Source organism: Poecilia reticulata, chromosome 10 (genome assembly GCF_904066995.2).
Source record: "Poecilia reticulata chromosome 10, P_reticulata-male-v2, whole genome shotgun sequence".
Taxonomy (NCBI): domain Eukaryota; kingdom Metazoa; phylum Chordata; class Actinopteri; order Cyprinodontiformes; family Poeciliidae; genus Poecilia; species Poecilia reticulata.
In genome coordinates, this window is record NC_088839.1 from 20,887,665 (window position 1) to 20,910,730 (window position 23,066).

The 23,066-nt window shown below is 39.6% G+C and overlaps 1 protein-coding gene across 6 annotated transcripts in view; it reads left to right on the forward strand.

Annotated features, from left to right (window-relative positions):
• The window catches only part of LOC103471465 (protocadherin-1), a 202,408-nt gene that overhangs the window by 102,764 nt on the left and 76,578 nt on the right, over positions 1 to 23,066 (forward strand). For 3 of the 6 annotated variants that reach the window (XM_008420488.3, XM_008420492.3, XM_081611649.1), the window contains one exon: positions 2,010 to 2,229. In XM_008420488.3, the coding sequence (XP_008418710.1) occupies positions 2,010 to 2,229 (220 nt within the window). Of the gene's footprint in view, positions 1 to 2,009; positions 2,240 to 23,066 lie in introns of those variants that run through there. The other 3 variants (XM_017307087.2, XM_008420493.3, XM_008420496.3) reach the window with 2 other exon arrangements.

Sequence of the window (23,066 nt, forward strand, 5' to 3'; positions counted from 1 at the left end):
TGGGAGAGAAAGCAAATTTTTTTCTGATCCTGCTGTGAAGTGTAGAAAGACCTTCAGTGAACCAAGAAAAGGTAATGCTAAGGCTAGCATTAGTGTGCTAACACTGATGTTTATATATAACAATTTTCAGACAAATATTTTGGTATTTGTTCACCTATTTCAGTGAACAGGCTCTAGCCTTGGCTAACAAAGGATTGATTCTAACAATAATTTGTTGCCAACACATCTTTTTTGATTTTTCAGACTCAATGAAGGTACAATAATACCTAGGTCCCCCACTAATTATCAGGCCAATTACTTGATTTCAGAATTCATTAGGAAAATGTTTTTTGAAAACGTATTAAAATCTGTGGCAATGAACCTGTCAGGGCTATGCTGCATTTTACAACAAAGACATACTAAACTCCGACTCAACAGTTGTTTGGTATGAAAATCCATATTCTTTTGCAAAAATAACTTGTTGTGAGTTTTACCAGTAGTTTTCATGCTACTGATAAAGTAGCAAGCTACTGATTTTTATTTGTGTAATATGTAAAATTAGGTGAAAGAAAGAAGTAAAGCAGCCTATCGGGTGAGAGGGACATTAGCTATTGTATTGACTTTGGCATCTATGACTGCTCTGGTCTACATGGTGAAATAAACCTGCTCCTAAACATTTTTGGCCAGGCTTTATTTGGACCTTTCTTGGTAAACAGATGATATTGGCGCAAGGATGTGAATATTGGCTGACTTATTAGTGAGTGGGTTGCCAGCCTGTGGGCTTTTGCAGCCAGTAGCTGTTCCACTGGGTGGGTGATTTTGTAAAAGATGCGATTATTTTCATTCATACCAACCCGTCAGTCACCAGTGCCAGCTTAACATGTTTCAGATCAGTGACTGACTTTGGGAACATTGTAGCCTCCAATGGTGGCTGTAACATTTTGTCGTTTTAGAGCAATAAATGTCTTAAGCAATCCTAGCAATAAAAACTTACATTTACTGACTACGGTTGGAAATTTAAGTTCCAATGTCAGAACAAAGGATAAAGATAGCGATTTTGGGACATTTCACTAGATAGAACAATGTTTTGTTGCGTTTTACAACACAGAAGTTGACTGTTGAGATTGTTTTTATGAACTTATGAGTCCAAGGGGATTAATCAATCTGAGACATAACCGTTTCTCATGATGTCTGAGATCCCAAAGGACATTTAATAATAGCTTCTAGTGGTGAACTCTGTGCAAGATTTATTTACATACTTGTTTCCACATTGTTGTAGACAGTACAATTTTAGATTTTTAAGAGATCTTGTTCCACATTAAGATGATAAAGTTATTTAGTTGCTTTAGGTTTGTCTAATGCAGAGCCATACTGTGAAAATTGTGACCATAAAGGACACTCATGTTGCAGTAAGTCATTGTCATGTTAAAGAAACCAGCCTGAGATTGCTGCATCCTGTATATTTTGAGATGGTATTCTGCATAATTTGGTTGTAACAAGAGATTACTGTTTGTGTATTTTCTCAAGCCAGAAAATATTTTCATCCATACAACCTCCATCCATACAACTATATATATAGAGATATTTGTTTTTTATGTCCACTTTAGGACTTCAAAATATAGTAGCCATTTGGTATGAGTTAAATTTAAGCAAACTTGCTACTACTGAATGGCTGGGGCGTATTGGACGAAGCGCGGCATAAGCTGGCATTGTTTCAGACGCTATCAATTGTTCTTTTAAAGTGATCAATTTTACTGGCTGTAGAGCATCTGCTGTTGAGGTCAATGTGTCTAGCAGACTGGTCTGTAAATCAAAACACTGGACGGAATAACACAATCAATCACCCATCTATCCATTAGCAACTCCCGTTTTGACACTAGCGGGAGGCATTTCTATGAAATGTAACTGCTTCAAGCCACAGGACCAAACCAAACTTGAATCAAGCTAAACTTGTTGAATAAAGAAGAGCATGTCTTAATGAAAAAGCACATAGCAATACTCTGATGCCTCTTGTTTTCTGCTTATTTCAGCTGCCCCACCGCCGAGTAACCTTCTCCACCTCCAATCAGGCCCAGGATCTGCAGGATGCGTCCCAGCACAGCTACTACGACAGTGGCCTGGAGGAGTCGGAGACCCCCAGCTCCAAGTCGTCATCGGGCCCCCGGATCGGACCACTAGCTCTGCCAGAAGACCACTACGAGAGGACCACACCTGACGGCAGCATCGGCGAGATGGAACACCCGGAGAACGGTAAGACCAGGTGGAGTTTCCCCTCCCTCTTTTCCTCTTCTCACCTCCTTCATTCATTCATCAACCCTGAGGGGAGCAGACACACATACTCAGATTTAGAAACACACCGGCGTGCATTTACACACTTTTCATCACACACTCACCTTGTCAGCAGGAAAACTAACACTGTACATGTAATCAAATTCCCACAATTCCCTGCTCTGCACACTGTATACCTTCGTTAAAGAGGTGTGCGACCTCACAGCAGCACAACACAATCAATATGCAACATAATCAACTCCCACAGCTTAACAAATTAACATCCCAATTATGTAAATCATACTTAGTTCAACCCTCCATCAGCTCCACTTACGGAGGCACAGAGGGTGGCTAACAGGAAACACGCATACGCAGCACTCATGGCTCCTGGACTTTACTGGTTAGCACTTCCTGAGCCTGCCATAGTCTGTTAAAGGAAAACACGTTGGAATGTGTTTAAACTGCCAACAGGTTGGGGGAAAATCAGTCTTATCCAGTTTACTGACACATTTAGAGGTGCTATGATGCTAGCATCCCCACAGGTGCAAACCTGACTGAAGTGTTTTAGCTTTTAAAGCAGATGACAGAAGCAATAAAACTGAGAATGGGAGAATTGATGCTACATTCTTAAATTTGTTTTTCTCTCTTTTTGTTATTGAAACAAAGTGTGAACTGATTTGTTGTCCACCACTCTTATTAGGTGAGTTTTTGATTTCATTGTTTTGATGCAAAAGGAACAAAGCTACTAGGGATTTGCACCTGATTTCATCATTCCCTATGTGTTTTTTTTTTTTTTTTACGACTGTATTTAACAGGTACGTGCAACAAGAAATGTCCCAATTTTACGAGTGTCTCCCTTTGTAAGGGTATGAATTAGATTACTACAAATGACAAATCATGGGCATTGGCAGAAAATGTCAAACTTTGGTTTAGGTGAGAAACCATATTGTGTATCCCACAAAACTTCTGCATCAGTTCTAGAACTAGTCCTCAGTTCCACCCAGTGTTAATTCAAAATGTAACTTTTTCATCTAGCAATGAGCTTGATAATTTAGTACATCTAAGAGTTTGGCACTCAAACACTATTTCTTTATTATTGTCCTCTAATTTTTATTTTTTTTTGTCAAATTATTCTCATTTGCTTTGGATAATTTATTTTTAATGTAAGCTCTCTGACCACTTTATTTGGTACACTTGCTGATTTGGACAAACTTTCTCTTTCAGAATTGTCTTTTTTAAAATTGCATTGATTTAACAATGTATTTAAAACATACATACACTCCTAATATGAATTCTGACATGTCAGCAGAACATAGTTCATACAGATTTGACTGTTTAAAGTCTATGATGCAAATCTTCAGTTTCACCACATCCCAATGGTGCCCTATTGGTTTGAGATGTGGTGACTGCTGAGGCCAAAGTAGTACATGGAACTCATTATCATATTAAAAATAAACAATTTGAGATGATCTGAGCTTTATGGATTAGCTTGCTCAAAATAAGCATCATAGGATGTTTACAATATGGTCTTAAAAGGATGTACACGTCTTTCCAAATACTCTGCCACACTCTGGTGTTAAAAAAATGCAAAGTGATACTACAGGGCCCAAAGCTAAGAAAACATCTCCTCTGCCTTTGTACCACAATCACACACCTGAACTTTTGATTTTGATATAAAATCTTAGGTAATACTATGTTAGATCCTTGGGTGCTTAGTTCGAAATACATTATCTAAATGTCATAGCTCAAATCAAGACTCATTGAACCAGGCAGGATTTTTTTCAAACTACTTTATCTAGTTTTGGTGACCTTGTGTAAACTTAAACATCTGTCCTTAGCTAATAGGAGTGGCGCCCACTGTGGTCCTCTGGCACTGAATCCCATGTCCTTCCAGATTTGACTTGTGTTCTGTTTATAGATGGCATTCTGTACACTTTGATTGCAAGAAGAGATTATTTATCTACCGCTTGACTCCATCTAGTCTCCAGCCAGCCTGCCCTTTCTTCTACGTCCCCAGTAAATCAGTTTTGTCCACACGACTACTTGTCCCTGATATTTTCTCTTGTTCAGACCATTCTTAAGAAACCAGAAGGATGGTTATCCATGAAATCCCAGCAGATCAACACAGTTTGAAATACTTAGACCAGCCTATCTTGTGCACGCCACATTCAAGGCCACTTTCGATCCCTTTCTTTCCGATGCTTGGACTGGACTTCAGCAGTTTGTCTTCACCCTCATCTAGATGCCTCACTGAACTGAGCTGCTGCTGTGTGATTGCTTAATTCAGCATTTGTGTAACAAGCAGTTGAGCAGGTGTAAATGGCAAATGGCTTGTATTTACAGAGCACTTTATCAAGTCCACAGGACCCCAAACCGCTTCACACTACATTCAGCCATTCACACATTCACGCAGGTGTACCTAATAAAATGTCCAACTCGTCTTTGGCATTGAGGATAAACTTTAACATGGACTTCATTATGATTAACTGAATGAAGTTACTTTGAGTGAATTGAGGATTTAATTATTTGATCAGATCTTTAGTAAGTAAGGCTGACATTGTAACTGTACAAATTGAAGACAGGTGAAAGATACAGGGTTTTAGATTGAAAATGTTTTCCTGATCTAATTCAGCCGGAACATTTTAGGTTCATCCCAAGTTTGTGTTACTCCTTCACTTCAGCTGCCAGCAATATTCAGTTTTGATTTATTTATTTTTCTTATTTATGCTGACATTCAGACACAGTGTGTCATTTTCAAGACAGAACTGTTACTGAAAAAAGAGGAAAAGGATTGTAGATGGTAAAAAAAAAATCCTATTCATTCTCGTTATTTCAATTTAAAAACAGCTTCAACACGGCACTTATTTTGATCACAACGTAGTTAAAGTAAGATTGTCTGTTTTTAACCTTTAAAATGGTGAGAGCTACTTTTTTGTTACTCTTTTCTGTGTGACAAATGCTTTACAGATAGATTTTGACTGATTGACAGATATAGCATTTATGTGAGCGTTCAGCTGTCTCACGCTTTTGCATATCAGCTAACGGGAAATTACGATGTTTCTCTGCATGCCTTGAATTGGAATTCCTTTATCTCGCTCTTGCTTTATGAGCCAGCCGTGCAGTACGTAGGGAGGCAGTTAAATATGACTGTTGGAAGTAATGTGCAAATCAATCAAGATCGGTAAAAACAAATTAAGTGTGTGCTTAAAAATTCTCTCTGCTCTGTGGTTTTGAAGAGAGATTGTATTGAATCTTTTTGACCAGATTTTTTTTCTGCAACTGCTGCACAAATATGAAACCATTCAGAGATGGTTATGACTGATCCATCCACAGTCCTCTATCTCCGCCGCATATTCGATGAGCCTCATTTAAATCTTTAAAGCACAGAACATCTTGAGCGTAAAAGCCGTAATTTATCCCAATAATCAGCGAATTGCAAGAGGATGAATCAAAACAAGACAGGAATAAGAGCTACTTGTATGTTCTGCATGATAACTTTACATTTAGATAATGATGCACGCTAGCAGGTGGCTTTTAGTGTCTAAAGCGACATTCCCTGAAGTATAAATAAAACAGCCAATTTACCTACATCATGGAACCAAATTAAACTTTGAAGCAGCAATTCGCCAATCTTTTCTTACTTATGTTGCTGTTTATTGTTCTGCTTTGGCTCGGAACGCCTCGTTAACACTTCTGCCAATTAAACTAAGTGAGGTGACGAAGTTGAAGCAGGCGGAGGAATAAAAGAAGGAAGGAGAGAAGGAAAGGGATGGAGGAAGGGAAAGAGAGACGTTCACTTTAAATGTCACAGCTGTCTTCTGTCTTTCTTCGAGGGGTTGAGAAGTGTCGTTGAACCCACAGGTCGCACATATACCATCTGTAAACACAATTATTCACAGCTGCTTGCACACCCACAGGCTACTGCCACCCTGTGTGTTCGTGTGTGTGTGTGTGTGTGTGTGTGTGTGTGTGTGTGTGTATGAGATGGCGATAAAGACCAGGAGAAAGTAGCTGACTCCTCACACACTGGATTAAGGTCAGTTTTAGGTTCGGAGTCGATGATGTTGTTTCAGTCTTGTGCTTTGATGGTTAAACATGTTTGGGCTGGAGATGTTCTTGTTTTATTTTCTATTTTCCAAAGGAAATGTGTGCTTTGTGCGAGCTGAGAGGTCAACAGATTACTGCCTGTATTCCGAGGATTAACACACTCCCACTGATACACTTTACTCTCCATCACTTCTCATTCCTGATGATGCCATTTCATTGTACTTGAAACATGCCAGCTCCTTCCGTATCTTTTTTTTATATCAGAGTAAAGCTTGGACTTTAACTATTTCCCTCAGATATTTCCCACAATCTAGGTTTTTTATTTGGTTCTGCATCAGGAATAAGGGAAAGTACAGAGAATATATATACATATATTTATCTTTGCTTACATTGTATACTAACTCAACTTGAAATGTACAACATATTTTGATTACAATATTTGATTCGATTTGTTTGTAGATAACAATTGCAGTTTTGTTCCTGAATGCACTTAAAATAACAGCATGCTGGGAGATATAATTAAACACAATAACTACTTTATTGATATATGATTCAAAAACTGGTATAAAAAAATTTGATCAGGTAAAAAAAAATGGTGATAAGATTACATTTATATGTTAGAATGTGTTTTATAAAAAAAGAGAAACTGTTTCAGAAGTTATATTTTTAGGGGTAATTGGGTCATTTTAGATGAGCTTAACAGGAAATCTCAAGTAATATGCTCAAAATTTCATAGATTAGTAGAGATATTAGATTGTAAAAAAGTACAAATCTCAAAACAAAAACCAAAAATCTTTAAAGTGCATATGTGCAGCTTAGATATTTCAGTTTACTAAGTAAATATATGAAACAATCTAGATAGTAATTTTAAAGCCAATAATATTCAAGTAAACGTTTTTTTTCACCTGACTTTGGGTTTAGTTAGAGCACTTCCTGATTTAATTTCAACATTCAGTCTTCTTTGTTCGATAATTATGCTACATTTTAACTTGGTAAGATTTCCACACTGCCTTGCAAACGTTTAAATCTTGTCCACATCCCTCTTCTGGGGATGGGTATTGTGTTAGGTTCAGTTCTCGACTTCAGGTAATCTGTTACAAAGCTCAAGTTTTCTTTGGATGAAGCTATTCCTTTATTATTCCACACTGTGAGGCTAAAATAATGGAAACTTGTTTCATCTGATGTTTGCCTGCAGATTTCATGTGCAATCTGACTTATATTTGGAACAGTCTGTAATTTCATCCACCTTAACAAAACCAAGATTTGGGGGGATTTTGGTCAGACTTGGATGCCTTCTCCAGAGTGAAAATCTTCTCTCTTGGAGCCTTGCTCCATACTCCAGACATATGGAGATTACAGGATATGGTTGTCACATGATAACACCACCAGTTGTTGTTGGATATTTCTACTGCTTCCTCAGTCTTGCTGTCAGCCTCTTGGCATATTTTTATTCATTTATTTGTTTCAGTTTAATTGTACAATATATATGTCACATTAAAGTTGTCTAATGGTTTTATCCTGATCCTATATTATTAGCCCTGACATTTGATGTAGATTTACACTTTTTACCTCTGGGAAACGAGATAAATAAGGACTAAAGACTCTACAGATACTTGTGTATATTTCATTGGTAATAACTTTGTGCTGAAACAGAAGACAGATCAATATTATTATTCTTTGACAAACATTATTGTTCCTCATTATGTGTTTATCATATTGCATTATTTCATTCTGTAAAACTTGTAGATAAAAATAATAATAATAAAATAATTTTTTACCCAATCCCACATTGAGAAATATGCTAGCTGTGTCTTTATTCACTTCAGTATAAACCCAGGCCTTAAGCCTGATTAAAAAGCACAGTGTTCAGCTGTTTCAGAAAATCACTGAGCCATTCTTTCTTTGAAAGTTTTACATCTTCAGCAGGAAAAGCAGGGCTCAGAGCTGGCAGCAACCAGCAGAGCTCTAAAGCACCGACAGACAGGTTTCAGTCTTTAAATAAGATTTGTCGTCTAAAAAAGGATTCCAGACTTCAGGGTTCGCTGTCTGACCAAACCGGCCGCATGGACAAATAAAAACCTAACACAAACATGAAAAATACATTTAGTGGTTTGTTCTGTGAGGTGATAGCTCGCTATCGCTTCAGTCTTCCTATTCCATCGCGTTTTTATGCTACTCTCCATTCTGCAAATGGTCAGATAATGGAAGTTAATTCCATCAGGCGGTCTTCACTCGGCTAATGCACCCACTTCCTGTCAGGGATGGACAGATGGGAAAAGGAGAAAAACCAAAATGCGAGGGAGGAAGAAATGGGGGAGGTGTGTGGGATTTGATTGCCTGTTTGTCTTTTTTTCGTTTCACTCATAAATTGGAGGAAAAGATGAAAAAAAAGTGAATAGATTCACGATTGAAGGATCCAAAAAAGGAAGAGAAGCTGCTGCATAACAAGCTGCCTTACGAAATGTGTGTGTATGTGTGGTTGCATTCACTCACACACTCACTCACATGTAGGCTTTTTATCTGCTGATTGCATCAGACTGAGAGCTGTAGAAACCGCTGCAAACTCGACCGAGCACACTCGGATGAGAGATGCAGAACATCAGTGAGGTTTTCTATCTCGGCTCTTAATCAGCCCCCAGTTTGGTTTCCTGATAAAGCCATGAGAGCAGCCTGCAGAGTGACGTCAGCCGCTTTAGCGTTGCTTCTGTTGACACATGTGTTGTAAGTTAGACGAGCCTCACAGGGAGGGATCGTTTTGAATGTAAAAACATTTCATCTCCTTGTGAAAAAGATTGAAGAATGATGTGGACGATGGGGGCGCATCATATCGGTTTCAGTCTGAGTTTGGGGTCAGAAATGTTTGTTGCGGCCTGATCCTTACACCTTAAAAATATGCAAAGTGCTCATGGACCTTTCCAATAGCTTTTATATTTTGAAATCTTAAATCCATGCTTCAATTCTTTAAAAAACTTTTTTTATTTTTATTTCTTTTTGCCTTGCAATGAACAATGAACAATGAGCCTATTTTTTGAAAATGACTCCCGTTCATGGTTGAGGGTGGAATAAGGATGAATTGCAGGCGTGTTTTGCTTTTGACTAATTTTTCTTTGCTTTGACTTTGCAAGAATTTGACACATTATAAAGGTGTATTCACACCTGACTCATTTAAGGACCAGAGTTTGTTTTCTTTCTACATTGACCTGGACCTTGTGTACAGGTGTACCAAAGTGAACTCTGGTATGGACCAAACAACTGGACCGAGACCCACTTTTTTCATGTCTGGTGCCGTACATTCTGGTGTGAATACAGACTGGCCTTGATTTGCATCAATTACCTTTTGGACTTCACAAGCCACTGTTGTTGGGCATCACAGTTAAAATCAGCGCTCAATGTTTCTAGCGCTGCTACTGCATGTTCTGATTGTACTGAAATCGTACCTGATCCGTTGCTTTCTGCTTAGCGATGCCGCTGGCTGCATGTCGTGGGTCAGGGGTCACAGAGCAGCTCGTTTCATTCAAATTTTAGTGAGCATTTGCTGACACCGTTCCAAAAATATCAAATCAAATCGCGAAACCTGTGTTTATTTTGACATTCAAAATGCTATTGGAGTTATAATAACGACACAAATGCTTGCTGCATTTCTGTTCAAGTTTTTTTATTTTTTTTTATTTTTTCCAAGGTCTGTACTTTTTTCCCGTCTCTGCCATTTTTGTCCAGTCGGAGCAATGGTCATTGACTTTGATTACAAATTGTAGTCTGGTTGCAAAAATGGAAAGCAAACCATGCCAAACTGAAAAAGAAGTACACTTTTGGTCCTGACCAAACAATTAGACTGAAATACTTCCTTGTTGTAAATACACCCTAAGTTTTCCCAAAGATATAAGTTTTAGTCAATGATCGAAAACTTTTTAAGCTCTAAGGAATTGTGAAGATGGTTAAACATAATCTCTCCACCAGGTCTGTGGTCTGTCCAAAGGCCGAATTTCAGAGAAACAGGCATGACTGTCCTTTGCAAGGAAAGGGTTCCACAAATCATCCTCAACATGCCCAAAAGACTTCAGTGTCTCAATGCACAGAAGCAGCGATTTTACTCTGATCTGGAAAAGTTTTGCTGCACAGTGGCGCAGTTGGTAGAGCTGTTGCCTTGCAGCAAGAAGGTTCTGGTTTCGATTCCCGGCCCCGGTCTTTCTGCATGGAGTTTGCATGTTCTCCCTGTGCATGTGTGGGTTTTCTCCGGGTACTCCGGTTTCCTCCCACAGTCCAAAAACATGACTGTCAGGTTAATTGGCCTCTCCAGATGTGTGAGTATGTGTGCATGGTTGTGTGTCCTGTGTGTCTCTGTGCTGCCCTGCGACAGACTGGCGACCTGTCCAGGGTGACCCCGCCTCTCGCCCGGTACGCTAGCTGGAGATGAGCACCAGCACCCCTCCCGACCCCGTTGGGGACAAGGGTGTAAAGAAAATGGATGGATGGAAAAGTTTTCGGCCCATTAAAGAGAAATGTTTTCTTGCAAACATTTATATTCTTTAATCAAATGCAAATGCCCATTTAAAGAAATGTGACATTACAACGTAAATCTAATTACCTTCATGTCTCCTATTAAGCTCTAAGAACCTGGTTGATCCTGCAGATTTTAAAATGTGACCAACTTTCTATCAAAAGTTTGGCTACTGTCTAAATTGTTACTGAAAACACAGATGGTTTTTGTTTCCATTCAAAACAAAACAAAGATAATTCGTGACCTTTTTCTATTGTCCTTATAATTATGTGGGAACGCTTCATATTCTTTATGTAGTCCCAGCCAAACCCTAGTTCCTCTAAACTTTGTAAATCCGATGGGACAAGGAAAGGGTTCAAGAGGTCACGCATTCTTCCCAGTGAAGCGGATCGCCTCCCACTGTCTCCATCTCCTTCTAACCTCCTTCAAGCGACTCTTTAGTTGCTCTCATTCCTCCTCCGGGATTCTCATTCCCTGCTTTTCTTATTTGCCTCCTCTTTTTTTCCCTCCTCCTCCTCCTTCTCCTACTCTACCTTCTCTCGGGTGGGTAATGATTGGAGGTCAACAGTTCGCCTCTATCCTGTCAGAAACTCCCTGGACTGAGCTGTATTCTCCTGAAAATAGCATATTATTTTTAGTTTTTCCCACATTTGTAAACTTTTATCTTCTCAAAGTAAAAGAAAATTCTAGCTGCACTGAGCAGGCAGCAGCTCCCAGCAGATTGTCAATGGAAATATGGTTGTTATGTCAAATATTAATGAAGCCTAGAGACTACTGAAAAGATCCAAATAGATCCCAGAGTACCAAGAATTAAATAATAAAAAAAGACCTTGGAAGTTGTGTTATGAAAATAAAAGGTATTTCTTTGTAAATGCTGGTCCGTTTATTGAGCAAATTTCAAATGTTTTCCTACAGGCATTAGTATCCAAGTGAGTGTGGGGTTCTTTATAGTCGAGGGGGGGGGTAAAGTTTTGGGAATGTCTGATGGGATTCTTGAATGTGTAGTTCAAGCCTAATTGGCTTTAGAGAGGATTTAGCCATGAGAGTGGATATTCACAGGTCATTTGAATAGTTTTTGGTTTTAATTTTTAGATATTTTGGAACCATACATGATTTTAGGGTTCTTTAGGATGTTTTGTTAGGTATTTGATGTGTTCAGGTTGTCTGCGTGAAATGTTCAATGAGTTGATACTTTTCTTAGAATGATTCTAGTGCAGTGAGCGATTCTTGAAGTTTCCATCCATCCATCCATCCATCCATCCATCCATCCATCCATCCATCCATCCATCCATCCATCCATCCATCCATCCATCCATCCATCCATCCATCCATCCATCCATCCATCCATCCATCCATTTTCTGGTGCTTATCTGGGGTCGGGTCACGGGGGCAGGAGCTTCAGAAGGGAGACCCGGCTGGCCAGGCGTTCCCAGGCCAGCCGAGAGACATAGTCCCTCCAGCGTGTCCTGGATCTTCCCCGAGGCCTCCTCCCGGTGGGACGTGCCCGGAACACCTCACCAGGGAGGCGTCCAGGAGGCATCCTGACCAGATGCCTGAGCCACCTCAACTGGCTCCTCTCGACGTGGAGGAGCAGCGGCTCCACTCTGAGTCCCTCCCGGATGACCGAGCTTCTCACCCTATCTCTAAGGTAGAGTCCAGCCACCCTGCGTAGGAAACCCATTCCGGCCGCTTGTATCAGTGATCTCGTTCTTTCGGTCATGACCCAAAGCTCATGACCATAGATGAGGGTGGGAACGTAGATCGACCGGTAAATTGTGAGATTCGCTTTTTGGCTCAGCTCTCTCTTCACCACGACGGACCGGTACCTCGCCCGCTTCACAGCAGATGCTGCCCCAATCCGCCTGTCGATCTCCCGCTTCCTTCTTCCCTCATTCGTGAACAAGATCCCCAGATACTTAAACTCCTCCACTTGAGGCAGAACGACCCCCCTGACCCGGAGAAGGCACTCTACCCTTTCCCGGCTCAAGACCATGGCCTCGGATTTGGAGGCACTGAGCCTAATCCCGGCCCCTTCACACTTGGCTGTGAACCGTTCCAGCGAGAGCTGCAGATCACGATCTGATGAAGCCAACAGGACCACATCATCCGCAAAAAGCAGAGATGCGATCCTAAGGCCACCAAAACGGATCCCCTCAACACCTCGGCTGCGCCTAGAAATTCTGTAGTGAACAGAATCGGTGACAAAGGGCAGCCTTGGCGGAGTCCAACTCTCACCGGAAACGACCGCCTTCTCCAAGTCCACAAAACACATGTAGACTGGTTGGGTGAACTCCCATGCAGCCTCCAGGACCCTGCTGAGGGCGTAGAGCTGGTCCAGTGTTCCATGACCAGGACGAAAACCACACTGCTCTTCCTGAATCCGAGGTTCGATTATCTGACAGACCCTCCTCTCCAGGACCCCTGAATAGACCTTACCAGAGAGGCTTAAGAGTGTGACTCCCCTGTAATTGGAGCACACCCTCTGGTCCCCCTTTTTGAACAGGGGGACCACCACCCCAGTCTGCCAATCCAGGGTAACTGCCCCATTCTTGAAGTTTATATTAAAAAAATTTACTCAGAAGATCTTTGTAACTTAAATGTAAATAATGTGTGGTTACTCATTAAACTCTGGAAATAATTTGTAAGATCTGTAAAAGGAACACACTGTTTATTGAGTCTGAAGTTGTCATTCTGTAAGACAAGATCTTCTTTCCAAAATGTTACTCTCATACTTGCACACTTTACGAATGGTTTTGAGGTTCCCAAGGCCCATCAGATGTGAGGGAAAGTTTTCTGCATTTTTGCTGTGCCACTTTAGACGTCCAGTCTCCAAGTGGTTTCACTGCATCTTATTCGGTTTTTAAAACTAATTGTTAATTTAAATCAAATTGAGTGGAGCTACCCCTTTTGATCAGAAGTGAATCTCTGCCTCAACCAGAATAATTTAATCATCATGACTGAAAGAGGAAGGTACTAAATACCAGCAGCTGAAATGAGCACAATGTGTGAGGTGGCTATGCAGTGTTTTTAAAAAAAAGGGGCGTGAGAAGCTCTGAATAGAAACATCGCACCTTTGCAGGGGAAATGATTCAAACATGCAATAAGGATGCTTTTTGGATGAGTCATTGGCCATTTTCTAGACACGCAGGATTTGGTAGGACTATTGGGTTCACCGCAGAGAAATTGGATACTGTCACAGAGCTACGGTGTAGTCTGACTTTCTGAACCTGCCCTTACATCAGTAAAAATCAACAGAAAATAATGAATAGGTGAATTAAATTATTTTTCCCTTGTTGGAATTATTAAAAAAAAAACTTTTAGGACACCATATCAGTAGATTTTGTAGACTCAAAAACTTGCCAATCCTGTTTTCTGAATCGCCAATGCAGTCTTCAAATACTACTTTGTTGAGGTCAGACATTCCAGAGATTAAAGGGACAGAGGTGGGTTTAGGAGCATCAATACATGAGTAGAATTCTTTTTTTTAAATTTTTTTTATTTGAGTTGATTTCATCTGAGAGATGTAGAGGTGTGTACTTCACCGAAACTAAACAAAACAAAAGTTACCTGAATTTTTCTTGCATTCGGCATAGCTCATCCACTTTTCTGGCAACCGCTTGCTCTGCAGAAATGCTCTTTACTGACTAATAATAGAGATGCTGTTGGACACACATATACAGCTTCTCTACATGAACACACTCATTAGAGCCTGTAGTGTTACAACACGTCATGCTGAGGAAAGAGGCTGAGTGTTCAAAGGTTTTCTGAGCTTAACACACACACACAGACACACACTTGCACACACATCTACTATCCTCAACCAAAACATTACATAACGATGTAAGCGGTGGTCCTTTTAGAAGTGGGACACTCGCTGAGAGACACTCTGATGAAACCTCGGTCCTGAGGAGGTGTGTGCATGCATGAGGCTTCTTAAGTGTGTGTTTTTGTGTTTGTGTGTGCTCCTCATTAGCCAGCAGATAAAAGGAGTTTGTAGAACGATAGAAGAGGTGATTCCTCCCTGTGGAACCATACCTCCCTCTCTGTTTCCTATTTGTATCAGTGTGTGTGTGTTTATGTGTTAGTGAATGCGATGTCAAGAAGCTTTATAGTAACAGGAGGTGTTCTTTGGATGCCCTCTCCCATCCGCTGGGAGACAGAAAGAGAGAAGGGAGGTGGATTTATTTTTCTAGCTCTGTTGTTTATTTGAGCTTATCTGTGGTGGCCGCAGCACACTACAGAAGGTGTGTGTGTGTGTGTGTGTGTGTGCACTTGTGTGTTTGGCAGTAGCTGTAAATCGAAGCCCGGCCAGGATTCGACTGATGTACAGTGGCATTGGAGCTGAGCACTGCAGCGCACAGATGCAGTTGTGAGTCCATGATTGGATTATTTTGTTACACTGAGATATAGATAGTGAGAGTGCGTCCACGTGTGTGTGTGCGTGTGTTTGTGGGCGCAGGAACTCTGAAACCTATGATTTTGCTTTGTCAAATTCAAAGCTGCTGGAGGTATTTCGGTTTTTTTTGTTTGTTTGTTTTTAGGTTTGAGAATCTCCTTAACAAGGTTCCAACTGTAACTCATCCATCCATACATCCATACAATGTTTATCATTCCATCCAACATTTGTCTATTCATCCATCAGTGTAATAATATATCCACCCATTTGTCTGTCCATTCTTCCATCAATCCATCCATCTCTGTCTCCGTTCATCCATTAACTTAACTTGTATTATCGAGTGTTTCATTGCGTATGCAGGTACGCGTAATTCTCTGTTGTTACCAACTTTGTTTGGTGTCTCTCAAGGACACCAAGTAGTTCCTAAACCAAAAGAGATATACCTATGAGCCAGCCTGTAAAGTAAACTTATCTTTACAAAGAATCATTCAATATAGCAAAATTTGAGTGTAAAAGACAAGATTAAAAATGTACTACTAGTTCATTGATGGATGAAACTGTATACAATTCAACAGAAAATGTATGGAGTACTCATTACCACCCTCTACATCAAGGCATTTATGCATAATCTTAACTAGATATTTTCTAAATTCATAACAAAATCTAACACATGTACTTTTCAATGGGGTTTTCATTTATAACAGTATTTAACCTGCATATTACAGGTCAGAGCTACTACATGACTATGATCACTCTTTACATGATTCTAGCTGTGAAAGGGGGGAAGTAGAAATTCCGATCAAATTCCCAAACCCCTTAAATCGCTTTCATTGAGTTTAGAGGAAATATAAATGCCAGAGTGGAAGTTCTTGAACTCGGCGGTGCAAGGTCTTCGGTTCAACTCAAGGACTTATGTTGCAGACCCATTTCTGTTTCTCATGATCATAAGTGAAGGCTGTAACAGATGGAGTTTCTGTAAAAACAAAAGATCGGAACAGCACCTTTGTTAGAGTGAGTAGTAATAAAGATGTATAACATTCTATTCATCTTTCAGGTCTGGGTTAAGATAGCTTCTCATCGTTTGAGTTCACATCCAATCACAGGGGAGTGTATGATTGCAGGAAACATTTGTTCAGTCTGAGAGGACTTTAAAAGGCTTTGATGCTATTGAAGAAGTTCTGATGAAACTCTTTCCACATCATAGAGGTCATTCAGAAACTTACAAAAAATACTTTGAAAAGAAATCAGTTATAACATTGATAAAAAAAAAAGAAGACATTGTTAATTTATTCACCTGTTCATGTTTGGGTTTGATTAACGTAATTTTTGCAGAAATCAGTTTGTTTAATGTTGTGTTTGTGAGTAAAACTGTTTGAATACTACAAAAAAACAACAAAAACTGCTTCTTTGCTTCTTCTTCTTCTGTCAAGTTTATTGAGCACACCATAACTCTGTCCTTATCATTTAGATAACACTGAACAGTGAGCCTCAAATGAATAATATGGTTCTGTTTTCTAAAGGTGAACTCTTCAAAAGTCCCCCTCCGTTATTAGTTTATTTCCAGACATGTAACCTTTAATAGAGGCCACGTGCATTACTATCTTCATGAATATTCAGCACAGCGAGCTGCTCTGTATTCTTTTCAGAGTTCGCCTTCTCTGCTCTTAAACTGCTGCTGGAATAAACTGTCAAACTGTCCTTTCTGTCAGCTCCAGTTTTCGTTATTGGCATGAAATATAAAAGCACTTGAAATCTAAAAGAGCTCCCTGCTGAGTGAAAGAGGGAAAAATCCCACAGAGGCATGGATTCACTTCTCCAGGTGTTAAAGGTTACTCAGCGAATGTAGCTCCTCTGAACACAAGATGTGTGTTTTCACAAATATAAGAAATGTGTCAAATTTAGGGACCAAATACGTGATTTTAATGGATAAAGTTGTAAAAATCCTTCAACATGACATTTCAGCATGTTGTCCCACCTGACTTTTCTCAACTTTATACAGAGCAAAAGTATATTTTTATACTTTTTATATTTTTGTAATACTGAGATTTTGTTTAGACTAGACAGATACAAAGTATTGATGATTGCAATGCTACATGTAATAATACATGCACACAATGCACATCAATGTAGCATAAACAGATTTTCAGGACCAGACTAATGTGCTTCCACAAAACAGATTGGCCTGTTGTTGAGATAAATTTAAATAAAGAGTTTTAGGAAAACCAAGATGAAAATCTTTTATGAAGCTAATTCATCTAAAAGTATTTTCTTTGTTGATAAATTTCTTCTCCTTTACCCTGTTTTGCGACATCATTCCTGATTTTCCTTATGGAACATTGTGGATGAAACAAATATTGCAGAAGATAGTTTTCAGACATATGAGAAAGTTTTAATTGTTTTCTAAAAGTGCAGCCAGAGATAAAAAAAAAAAGAAACGTTTTCCAAGTTTTAATTTCCAGTGGTTTAGATCAAAGCTTATTTGTGCGTCAGAATGCTTTAGTCAGTCCAGAACCAAATCCAAGAAAAAAAAAAAGTCAATGGCTTGACATGAAAGTTAGTTTTCACGGAACATTTCCAACCAATTTGACTGAGCTTTAATCGTTCTTGCAAAGAAGAATGTAAAAAACAAACAAAACAGACAAAAAATAAAGCTAGTAGAAACCCAGTAATACAGTTGTTGTGCAAAGTATCCGTTCAGCTGGTGCTGAATATTAGTGAAGCCTTCTAAGATTTCTAATTTGCTAAACATTTTTAAAAAGTTTTTTTATTCTCCATTTCACCAGCTTGGACTAGTTTACATTGGTTTGTTATATGGAATGAATGGCAGTTTTTAACATGGTAAAAATGCCAGAAGGAACATACTTTTTTAATGACTTTTGAATTTCCAAATAATGGTCAGTGTTCCCCTGATTTCAGTTTAATCATAGTAACTCGCATCAGATTATCTCAGAGATCAAAGTTGCTGCTCGACCGTCCGCTCTGAAGCTACTGCCTGCTTCAGTGTCGGGCGAGCTAAAAGTGGCTCTGCTAAAGCCGCCTCCTGCCGCGTCCTGGCTCCGGTTAGCCACCTCCGTTAGCGCCGGCAGCTGTTCCCGGTGGGCCGTGCCCGCTCCTCACTGGCAGCTCCAGGACAGATGGTGGGTCGGTGGGGGGTAAGATTGGGCAGCCATGGGCCGTGACCCCTGGGAACTTATCCAATGAGAGCATGGAAGCAGCAGGGGAGGTAGCCACAAGTCCGGTTGCCAGGTTAGCGTTGCATCATGGGAACTAATGAGGAGCGGCTGACTAGAGGTGTGTAAAAGTGTGTTTGTGTGGCGAGGGGATCAGGGGGCTAATGGAGCAGAGTGTGTCAGGTAAACAGGTGCACACGCTTTGCAGACTCCCCGGTGTGTCTCGCTATGTTTTCCTGATGTCCTGCCGAGGCCCTCAGCAGGGATGGATCACCATGGCAACAGGGAGACAGCCACCGGTATTAGGAACTGGCCATCACCTTTCTGCTGTATACAAACATCATCATTGTTGCATCAGTCAGAAACAACAGTAAGAAACTTTTCACGTTAATTTCTTAAAAATCAAAGGAAAGAAAGTGTCAGTGTTGCCAGAAAAAGGTAAAGTCATGTAGGGGACTAGAGGACACAACATGAACACTTCAGAAAATTTTTATTTATTTGGGTTTTATGTATTTTTCTATGTCAAGGAACTCACATAAACAACTTTAGTGAAAAGTAAGAAACCCTTTTGTGTAGAAAAGCAACACAAATGTGTTGAAGCACGTGAAGCAACACAAGAAGTGACCAAGCAAAGATTATGCAGTTTTGAAGAGAATAACTGTGATACCTGCAACTTTCTCAGGGACATCTAAACATAAACTACTGGGCTAGGAATACTTTCTATAAGCACACAAGAGCAGACAGCAATTCCGGCCTTACCAGGGTCTCTATGCACTAAAGAAGCATATTTTCTGATTCTGCACCAAAGAAAGGGAAAGCAGGTAAAACACATTGCCCAGACAATAAAACAATTCCACCCAGTAAGTAGCAGAAGGTTTAAAGTGTCCAGTTTAAACACAAATTTAATTAGAGCATTAAAGTAAATGTTCTCTGCTATGTTCCAGCCCACACCTCAGTGATCGGTTCAGTCGATTAGCCGTCTAACTAAAAACATTTCTCTCAGTACTGGGCAGGTAGAGTTGGGCGCTTGGCTCATAGAGCTTAAGGTGAGCATTGGTCACATGCTACTGCTCCATGTTACAGCCCCCTGATCACCTATTAGGTCCCACAGATTAATGCTTTCAGTAATTAATGAGCAGCTTAGAGGCAAATCACACACTGAACCCGCTCTCTCCATATTGTTTCTCATTAACGGAGGAACAAGGAACATGCTCGGGCATTTTCCAAGCTGCCGCTCAACATTCTTCCTGATTGATGAATGGTACTGCTCGGCCTGACTTAAAAGTACTGGCGTTAAATACAAGGTCGGAGGTAGAAACTCAGTGTTTGTCCTTCCAGAAAGATGTTTTTTAAGCAGAGTTGCCTCTAAGTTTTGCTGTTTTTTTTTTTGTTTGTTTGTTTTTTTCCTGCTGGCAGCTCTCACTTTTCTGACTGTTTTCAGTAACTTCAGGTCTAAATGAAAATCAAATTGTTCTTACCTCTGGCAGAAGTGAAAATAAATAAATAAATAAATAAATAAATAAATAAATATTCTTTATAGAACCTCTTCCACATGGAGGCTCAGGTTGGGTATATTTGGTGGGAAGATGAGAACTAGGCTCTTAGTAGATTCCCAAAACTGAGGGTTTGAGATGTGTTGTTTCCAGATGTCGTTTTTAAATCAAAAGGTTAGATAAATAGAGATGCCATGGTCAACCCAAAGCAATTATATATACGTTTTAACTCCAGAGCATCTAGATAAACCAGTTTAAAAGTCTTAACCTATGGAGAGAGAAATTATATGTATATATATCATAGCTTTGGTGAAAACTATGTTGCAGATCCATCTTCAGTTTAAACCGGAGACAGATTTACAACACTGTTCTAACCAAAGTTATTCAGATGTCTGAAAGTGTTTTCATTTTTGTGCACTCTGCAGCTTCAGCTTACACATTTCATGCTGTTGCACCATCTGAGTTTAAATGAAACTTGTCCGGGTTTGAATACTGGTTGTCTACGGATCATGCGTTTATGCGGAAGGTGACTCTGGGGAGGCTGTGAGGTTAAAGAGGTTCATAAAACTCTGCTCACCGGACATCATCAGTTTTTAATAGACTTGAGCCATTGCTGTCATATAAATCAGAGCTTAACAACCACTCTGTGCACATTGTTATTTATGACACTATACTTTCAAGCAGGGATGAGTCTGCTTGCTGAATGACATGCAAATATAGATTTTGAGCCAGTGACGCTCCTGCCGTAGCCTCAGGCTTTTTACCGTGATGTCATTGAGAGTGGTTATGCTGTCATGGCAGGATGTAAGTGGCCCCCTCCTTCAGTTCTTGGGGATTAAATATCAGGACATTTAAAACATGTTTTAGTCTTTTACAGTTAGTTCATTCTAAACCCACTTGTGCAAAAAAAAACACACAACAGATTTCACAACATCTAGCAAAAATGACGCCAAGGTAAAACAAAAATAAAATAAAAAAATAAATAACTTACAGTTCATGAACCAGTTTCTTAAAGAAGTTATACCTACATTGCCCAGAAGTACCTGTTGGACGAACGGCCTCACGAATTTTCTAATCTGGGGTCGAATCTTTTGGAAAGACTGGAAGCCTTTTAAAATGACTCATTTTCTAAAAGGTCAAACTCATAATTTGACCTCTAAATTCAACCCCTCACCTACAGTCACGAGAGATGGACTATGATCTCAAGAAGGAGATCCTGGATGCAAGCAACTGAAACAGGTTTCCTCCGTCCGGTGCTTGGATTTTGTCCAGACATGGGCTGAGAAACATGGAGTTGAACCTTTTTAGGCATCACATTAGGACTATTCCTGGGCACCTTTTTTGGAAGTTTTCCAGGAACATCCCATCAAAAAGGAGACCCAGAGGGAGACCCAGAGCTCTCAGAGAAAACACATATAATCCTTTAGTTTGGTTTGCTTTTCCACAGAAGGATTAGAAGAATTTTTGGCAAGATGCCTTGATTTTCCCTCTTTATCTTTCATCTCTGCAAACCACTCTCTGAAAAGTAATTTCTAATATCCCTATTTTATTTTAATCATTCTAATATATATATATATATTTTTATTTTAAATTATAATATCCCTATTAGAATTCAAACTTAGATGACTAAAATCAGTTCCAGGACCAGTCAAATCCTTAAGTGACTTTGTAGTTTGTTTCAACCTCATAATTCATTTGTCTTATGCTTTTGGTTGTATTAAAAAGGGCCTTGCATGATAATCTAAGAAAGGCAGTACAGAAGGGACTGTAGCAAAAGAGAGCAGGCAGGTCATGGTGGAAAGGACAGATGAAGGAACATGGGTCAGAGGTAACATCTGCTCCAAACGTAGGCCGCGGCCTGTTATGGAAAGATCCTCTAAGAAATCCACAGCAGGATGACGTCTGGCCCTCCTGTGGTTCCGGATCAAAGTTTTAAGGATTCTCCAAGATTATATTGTGACTTTAAGATTGAACAAAAAAAACAATGTCTAATCCACACTGACCCTCTGCTAATCCACTTATTTGGCAGGTAATACAATGACAATCCCTTCTAAGTTAATACGTTTTTCCACCGTACTGCCTCTCTCACTCTGGGACAATGAGAAGAAGCGAAAAACAAATTTATTCCTCTTGTTTGGGATGAAAACTCCAACTGCGCTGTTCTAATGCCTTTTAGCCAATGTTGATTATTTATAGAATTGTAAGGGCTCCTAAACTTTGCGATACGTTTATAACGTTTCTGAAAACAAAATGCCAAAAAAAATAAAAAATCCAATGCTTTCTTAAAGGCCAAGAATAAACAGTCAAATACATGAAGAGGTGATCTCAGTTCCTGTTTAAAGTTCTGAATCTTTTGAAAAGGCTTGAGTCCTGATCAGCTCAGGAATTTTGGCTTCTTGTTGTCAAACATGAAATGTGCTCAGGTTCTTTAAAGCTTAACTCATTAAAAGGAGAAGTATTTCAATTTGTTTCAGTCCTATAAATTAATTTAGTGACTATGGGCTGGGGTGTAGGTGTGGAAGCAACAGATTAAGTTAAATCCATCATTTAATTGAGAGAGCCGTCCTGAGCATTTGACTATTTTCAATTTAAAATGTTAGACCTCATTAAAGCCCCCCTCAAATTAAACTAGATTTTTTTTAAACTGGTAATGTGACTTTACCTGTAAAGGCTTGTAATGATAGGCTATTTGAGAGTACTTACAAGAATTTAAAGGCCATTTTTGTTTTTAACCTTAGTTTGGTTTACATTAATGACACAATAGAAAATTATTTCTAATTTTGTATTGCACAGTGGAACAAATTAATTTATAAATAAATCAAATTGCTGCTCAAACACAGATGTTTATAATGCTACAGAATCAGTAGGCTGCATTATAATAAGGTTCTTTCCTAGGCTGATTGGAGTCTCAGTTGGTGTCTTGGCTGGCTGCAAACATTTTTTATTTTTTTGTAGAACTGAACTGATGGTAGAGGTAGCACATAAATAAGTAAAGTGGTTCTTGCTATGTTTCTGCTTTGTCTGTTCACTTTAACATTCAGGCAGCTGCTACGTTTCTCTGTGCAGTTTCAGTTCACACTTGTAGTTCTGGTTTTCTGTTTCTATTCTAAGGTTTCTACAGAAGAGAAAACACATGTATTGACGCTTTTGGCTTTTAGCTTCATTTTCTTTCTTTTCTGTCTCCATCACAGCAGCTAACTCAGTGGGAGCAATGG